This window comes from Saccostrea cucullata, unplaced genomic scaffold, assembly GCF_032062105.1.
Source record: "Saccostrea cucullata isolate Sc308-1 unplaced genomic scaffold, CSIRO_AGI_Scuc_v1 ctg3358, whole genome shotgun sequence".
NCBI classification, from domain to species: Eukaryota; Metazoa; Mollusca; class Bivalvia; order Ostreida; family Ostreidae; genus Saccostrea; species Saccostrea cuccullata.
In genome coordinates, this window is record NW_026940617.1 from 6,195 (window position 1) to 14,059 (window position 7,865).

The 7,865-nt window shown below is 40.9% G+C and overlaps 1 protein-coding gene across 1 annotated transcript; it reads right to left on the reverse strand.

The window, feature by feature from the left end:
• Window positions 1-490: 490 nt before the first annotated feature.
• On the reverse strand, window positions 491-1,123 carry LOC134255708 (uncharacterized). Its single transcript, XM_062738223.1, has one exon. It carries the CDS (start codon window positions 1,121-1,123, stop codon window positions 491-493), a length of 633 nt encoding a protein of 210 aa, XP_062594207.1.
• Window positions 1,124-7,865: the final 6,742 nt, after the last annotated feature.

Here is a 7,865-nt window from a genome sequence, read left to right on the forward strand (position 1 = left end):
GCTTCTAACCTTTGCTCTTTTATTTCTCAAATAATGCCTTTATTACCTTGCGCTTTATTCTTCAGTTTTCCTCTTCTGATCACTACAACTGATTCCGTCAGAATAATGCCTTGCAACTGCGAGCGTCTCATTTATATACCTTTGGAGCATTCTATTTACTCAGAGGGGTGATCAGCCTATTGGAAGAGTCCACTTTCCAATATCCCCTCTGATTCGACTATAGTAGGCATGGCCAAATTCGCTACCCATTACACTACCCACGCCTCCATGAGCATGCGTCTCGCATGGCAAATGATCAACAAACTTAAACTTTTTTTTTTTACTTTTCTTATTAGTAGACAAGCATACAAAGTTAGATATATACATGGATACAGTGTTTTAACAAGGGGGAATATCTTTCCTTAAATTAAATTAAAAATACTTCTTGTATCTTATTGAGCAATATGTACACAAAACTGTTTCAAACACTGTTTTCATTTTTCTCATGTTCTCATGCGTTCAAAACTTCTTCCTCGAACTTCTCAATGCTTTCTCCGTCTTTCTGGTATCTTCTGATGACCCTTACCGTTTTCTTGTGACTGCCTCCATCAGTTTGTACACCCACATCGCTCTTAGAACTCAGAGTCTTGCAACAGGGACAATGGAATGGTAGCGAAGCTGCACTTGAATCCTCAGACTTGTCTTTATCCAAAATACTTTCTGTAGATGTATTGGGGACTGGACTCTCTTCCACAATTTTTCTCTTCATTCCAGGTAAGGAAGGTGTTGTTGCTTTTCTAATGGTTCTTCCAGATTCAAGGTCGGGATCAAAGATGAGTTCACCTGGATCCTGCTGCCATGCCAGGTCATCGTCCGTTTCTTCACTCACGGCAGCCACACAGCTTGTTACTGTCGCAGATTTGTTTGCTGTGGGTGTAGTGTGTACTCTCTTTTGATGTCGGACGAGAAGTGACGGTTTTGCAAAGGCTTTATCACAAAGGCTACACTCGTATTGTCTTTTCTTCATGTCCTCAGATGCACAGGTGATGAGATGTTCTCTCCATTCTTCATGCGATGGAAGTCTGTGAAGACAAATGGAACACAGGAACCCTGGTTTCCTTGGAGTTACTTTTGTCAAAGGCATTTCGTGGTCAATGATCTGGAAAAACATATAACACATTATCATTTACAAATTATAGTCAAACTGATAATCTGAGTGCCAATTTGGCCTTTTTCGCTGTCTTCGACTTGTATACTCTATTTCTATTTCATTCAAATCTGTATTCGGTACATATTGAACATCGTCTTCCTTTTCACTACCAATATCTTCTACACTTGTATTTTCACCCCCACCCACCGGAAGGCACTCATTTTCACTTTCTGTCTCGAGACTGAGGTTTTGCGACTTATATGGTCTCAGCCTATCTATATGAACCACCATTGTTTTCTTTTCACCCTCTCGCTTAACTTTATATGTAAGATCTGTGTGCTTCTCTATAATTTCATAAGGACCATACCAAAAGCTCATAAGCTTTGGAGACTTTCCTACAATTCTTTGAGGGATAAATACTAACACTTTGTTACCAATTTCAAAGTGTTTAGGGACCACATTCTTATCATGGTACCGTTTCTGCCTTAGCATAGCTTGATTTGTAATTTCTCGAGTGGATCGATGGGCTTCTTCCATAATGTCATGTAACTTCCACACATATTCATGAACACTCATGTTTTCTTTATCTCTGGGTAAACCATACATAATGTCCAAGGGAGTGGAAACTTCCCTTCCCAACATTAGCATGTTAGGTGTATACCCTGTACTCTCGTGAATAGCTGAGCGATACGCCATTAGTACGTAAGGCAAGTGTTCGTCCCAGTCAGTTTGATGATCTGAGACATAGGCAGTTAACATTGTAGCTAATGTTTTATTAAATCTCTCAACCATCCCATCCGACTTGGGATGAAAGGCGGTTGTTCGTGTTTTCCGAATACCCAGTAAGCTACAAATATCCTTAAACAGTCTACTCTCATATTGCCGTCCTTGATCGCTATGTATGACTTCTGGCACTCCGAATCTGGAAATAAACTGCTCCACTAGTATTTCGGCTACTGTCTGGGCTTCCATGTTCTTCATTGGATACGCCTCCGTCCACTTAGTGAAGTAGTCTGAGATGACAAGTATATATTTGTTGCCTCTGTCCGTCTCTGGCAATGGACCCATTATATCCGTTGCTATACGCTCTAAGGGAGATCCGGTTTGATCAACTTGCATGTAGGATTTTCCTGCTGAGCGATTCTTTCTCTTTCTGCACTGTGGACAACCTGTCACATAACTCCTTACGTCACTTTGCAATCCCGTCCAATAAAACCGATCTCTCACTTTTTCTAGAGTCTTATGGACTCCAAGATGTCCCGAGGTTCTGGCATCATGACATAGCTCTAGAATCTCTCTTCTTTCTGATAAAGGAACAATTACTTGGTGATACATCTTTTTATCAGTAGTCCATTTTCTACACAGAACACCATCCTTAATTTCAAGGTTGTTCCATTGTGACCAAAGGGATTTAAGAACCTTACTTTTATGCTTGATATCAGAATATTCTGGACGTTTACTATCATTCACCCAGTTTTTGACTTGTGACAAGTCCTCGTCATTGTCCTGAAGAGTATTCAAATCACTGGAAACAGAATCAATCATTGCAATAACTTCACACTCAGCACCGGGAGTAGTCGGTTCCTCTTGAATCGCCTCTTTATCCCAGTCTTCTGTAAATCCGCACTGACGGCAGGGTAACCGACTAAGACTATCTGCATTCCCGTGCTTAGCACCAGGCCGGTGTTTTATTTCCATGTCATATGTATTGAGGAGTTCTATCCATCTAGCTACCTGGCCTTGGGGATCCTTGAAGCTAAGGAGCCATTTTAGGGCACTGTGATCCGTTCGAACAATCACCTTGTGTCCATACAAGTAGTGTCGGAAATGTTTAGCGGCAAACACCACCCCTAAGAGTTCTTTGCGTGTTACACAGTACCGCCGTTCGGTCTTGGATAGCGTTCTGCTAGCATACGCTATTACCCTTAGATGTCCATCTATCTCTTGTGATAAAACAGCGCCCAACCCGTACTGACTGGCATCAGTGTCTAAAACGAATGGCAAGGAAAAGTCAGGGTGACATAGTATAGGTGCTGTAGTCAAGCAAAGCTTCAATGTTTCAAATGCAGTTTGGCATTCAGTGGTCCACTTAAACTCTCTACCTTTTTCAGTCAATTTAAACAGAGGCTTAGCAATGGAGGAAAACCCTTTTATAAATCTTCTGTAGTAACTACATAACCCTGTAAAGGATCTTACTTCACTAGCATTCAGGGGAACTGGCCACTTGGATATGACAGAAATCTTCTGTGGGTCCGTCTGTACTCCTTTCCCCGACACTTTATATCCCAGGAATAACACTTCTTTCTTAAACAAAGAGCATTTCTTTCCCTTTAGCTTTAAACCTGCATCTCTCAATTTGACAAAAACCTGTTCTAAATTAACTAGGGTTTCCTCAAACGTGTGTCCAAATACAATGATATCGTCGATGTAGACCAAGCATATCTTGTAATTGAGACCTGATAATACTGTTTCCATAAGTCTCTCGAATGTTGCCGGACTGTTACAGAGGCCAAATGGCATAACAGTAAATTGATACAGTCCGTTGCGAGTAGCAAATGCTGTTTTTGGCTTGTCATTTTCTTCCATCTCGACTTGCCAATAGCCGGAGTGGAGATCAAGGGTGCAAAACCAGGTGGCTCCCCGCAAACGGTCTAACGAGTCATCAATCCTCGGTAAAGGATATGCATCCTTTACCGTTTTGCTGTTCAGGGATCTGTAATCCACACAAAACCTTTTTGTTCCATCCTTCTTTTCAACAAGTACTACACCTGCAGCCCAAGGGCTTGACGAAGGTTCTACTATTCCCTTTTCTATCATGTTTTCTACCTCCTTGTCTACGAATTCAGCAGCATGGTGAGGTAATCTACGAGGAGGTTGTTTTGTAGGTTTTGCGTTCTCCGTGTTGATCTTATGTTTCGCGACTGAAGTTCGGCCAAAGTCATCTTTTGTTTTCGAGAAGATGTTTTGGAACCTAAGGAGAAGGTTCCCCACCTTCTCTGCTTGGTCTGGGTCTAACTCTTGTTTTGTTTCCAAGAACAATTCCTTTAAGTGATCCGGAATAGCATTGGTATCCTCGACAGTGTCAATATTACAATTGAGCTCTTTGTTCTCGATCACATTTGCAACAGGTGCTGTTGTCCCCACAACGGTATTCTTGTACACAGTCTTGGGATCACTGGACAAATTCATTAACCTTAACATCACCTCCTCTTCAGGATTCACGAGGGATCTCGCAACCAAGGCCTTACCAGATTTCTTAAACTTCTCACTTGCTTCAATGACTAACGGTTCAGAGTATTCCGTATCAGGTGGAAGTAACAATTGACCTGGACAAACCAATTCACTTCTTGGAGGTATAGAAACAGTTTCCTTGATACTCACACGGAAACATCCTATGTGCCCTTTTAACAAAAGTTCATGTTCGGTGTCTCCAATATACATCTTGGTAGATGTCACATCTACCAAGCATTTATTCCGCTTGAAGAAATCCAAACCAAGGATACCTTCTGCACTTATATCGGCAACCATTACCTCAAAGTGAAATTCACTTGTTCCGAGACTTATGTGCAGATTGCATTTCCCTTTTACTTTTAGCATAGCTCCATCCGCTAGAATGATGTTCTGGGTAACGGGAATAAGTTCATTTCTGTCCTCCTTGGCAATCTTTTTGAAAATAGCGTCTGAAATTATTGTTAAGGTAGCTCCCGTGTCTACCAAGAAATTACATGGTACCTTATTCACAAGTGCATTCACAAAAAGACCGGCTTGTATATCCATTCGGGTTTGTGTGAGGGAACTTGTAGCTCCTTTGGTACCCTGGACATCTTTATTCGTCCTTTCAGTTTGTTTTACGCTATTGCTTGCTGAAGACCTCTGTACTTGGTTCTTACCTTGGTCACCAGCCACCTTGTTCTTTGCAAAACAGTTCTTTGCTTGGTGTCCTCTTTTTCCGCAGTTGTGACACTTATATGGAAAATTACTTGCAGAGGGAGGAATTTTCTGCTTGTCATAAGAGTTCTTTTCTTTTAATTTGGCATCAGCCAATGCCTCCATTTTACACTCTATCTCCTTCAGAGATGTTCTCAGTTCTTCTCTCAGTTCCTCTAAATCACCCCGTATATTGCTCTCTGGTTCTTTCATCGTAGCTTTTTCTACTAATGCTCCCCTGGCAAATCCAGCTTCTTGTCTCCTTTGACGCTCAGCCCTACAAAATGCCTCAATTTCTACTGCAAGTCGTATGGCCTCATTAAGTGATTTGGGTCTCGATTGCTGAATTCTTAACCTCATGTCAAAATCAGTGAGAGCGTCAACAAACTGATCTTTTGCTATCATTTCAGTCACCTCACATGGAGCTGTGGGGTATGCTAAATGAGTCAACCTTCGTATGCTCTCACCTAGCTCAGGCAAGGTTTCCTTTGGTTTTTGACGCTTCTCCCGTAACATTGCTCTGTACAGTTCGGTCTGGTTGGCTGGGGCAAACCTTGACTCCAGCGCCTCACATAGATCCCGATATGCGCATGCATTATCTGGTCGCATATTACCTAATACCGTCTGGGCTTGTCCCCGTAAGGATGCGGCAAGGTACAGTCCCTTCTGTCTCGGGTTCCACATGTTAATGTTACTGCATGCTTCAAAATGCGCCCTATAGTCTATCCATGAACCATTTCCATCAAATGTAGCCGGTTTCATCACAGTCTTCCCAAACTGTTCACTACTGGTGCTTTGGTTCGGCGTTACTTCGGGTCCCCTACTTTGGTATACACTGGCCAGTGGACTACTGTCTTTTGTGAAGCTCCATGTAACACTTGTTGGAGTTGTCGTAGCCTTGGTTTCCGGTAATTCAGAATGTGGCTTGGGTGTAGAAAATCTTTGGTAAAATTGATAATCTTTATCAAGAGACCCCTTGCTCCAAGTGTCTTTGTGCAGGTCATAACTAACATCCTTTGGTCGATCACCTCGTTCCTCTGGATTAACAGAGGTATATTTCGGAGTTTCCCATCCTCTGTAGTTAGCCGCTGTAGTTCCTGTGTTACGACTGTAGGTACTACTGGTGGGGTAAGACGGACGTAAGTATTTTTGACAAAACTCATCTGCTGTATCGTCTACGTTTTCCTGCTTCATGTCTACGCCCGAGTCTCGGATCACAGAAAATGGGGTTTCCTTGGATTTGTGAATGGACGGTGTAGATCTTAAGGTCTCTAACGTTTCCCTAAGTTTTTGCCTCTTGTCATCTATCTCCTCGAGATCCCCTAAAATTTCCCTTTCCAATATCGGTATATTCATATTAGTGATAGTACTGGGATTTTCTTAAGTCTTAACAATTTATACAACAGTTCTGTACACTGTAAACAGATACCCAGTACCCTTAATCATGAAACAGAACACGGTTCCTGATACAAAGTAACCGAGTACACAGGACACAGTACCCTTGAACAAAGTTCTTTCTTCTATATAGGTACAGTGTCACGGATCCTAAATTGTACGTGGTACCTTCACGGCACTTGGTCTTTTCTACACAGCCTACCCCAAACAAGTAGCATTTACAAAATCAAGAACTTTCTACAATATTATTAAATCTAATGAAAATCAAACTTAATTAAATACCCTATCCCTTGACCGGCTGCCACCAAAATGTAACGTGTAAACCTACTGGGTTCTACAAGGGACAAGGGTTCTTTATTAATATATATATGTTTTTCCTCTTACTCTATCTGAGTTATTATTGATTGGAACTATGTACAATTAATTGAAGTGGTAGGCCGTGGTTCATAAGCAAGGTAACCTGCACTGTGTTCCTGGAACAGCCAGAGTTCCTATTGTAATGTGAAGCACCAGGTTCTTTCACCCTTATGCAGAATTACTTCGCCCTGGTACCTCACCACAATTCCTCTAGACTGTTCTCTTTCCACTACTGCTTCTAACCTTTGCTCTTTTATTTCTCAAATAATGCCTTTATTACCTTGCGCTTTATTCTTCAGTTTTCCTCTTCTGATCACTACAACTGATTCCGTCAGAATAATGCCTTGCAACTGCGAGCGTCTCATTTATATACCTTTGGAGCATTCTATTTACTCAGAGGGGTGATCAGCCTATTGGAAGAGTCCACTTTCCAATATCCCCTCTGATTCGACTATAGTAGGCATGGCCAAATTCGCTACCCATTACAAAGGTTTCACCTAGATCGGATGAGTAGTTTACGAGAACACTCGCGGACAAAAAAGTACCGGAGAACAAAGAAAAAATTCAGAAAAAGTAAAAACAATATGTTCCCAAACTTCGTTTGGGGAACATAACAAGCACAGGTCAGACTAGGAACACAAAGAGAAAAAGTAAGCAACAAGTTGCTATAAGTTAAATATATATAGAAGATAAATTCATTATTTAATTATCAAACTGAATTTAATATTGAACACAAAAAATTAATAAAAATGAATTTAAAAAAAAAACAATTACATGTAGAATATTACCATTTTGTAGAATCTTTATCCCTTGCGAGGAAATCACCAATTGTAATATCTTCCGAGTAGGACATTCCAGGCACCAGTGCAGGAAATGCAGTTTCTTCAGAACAGTCTACTACATCTGCAGTTACAGCTCCAAAGAAGAAAACAAAAGCAGGTACAATTTCTTTTATATAAAATGCTATTAAAATTTTTCATTGTTGATTCTACAGTTGATGTCCATTCCTAAAATGCAATTTTTATATATATTACCTTCAAAGAAAATAAATTACATG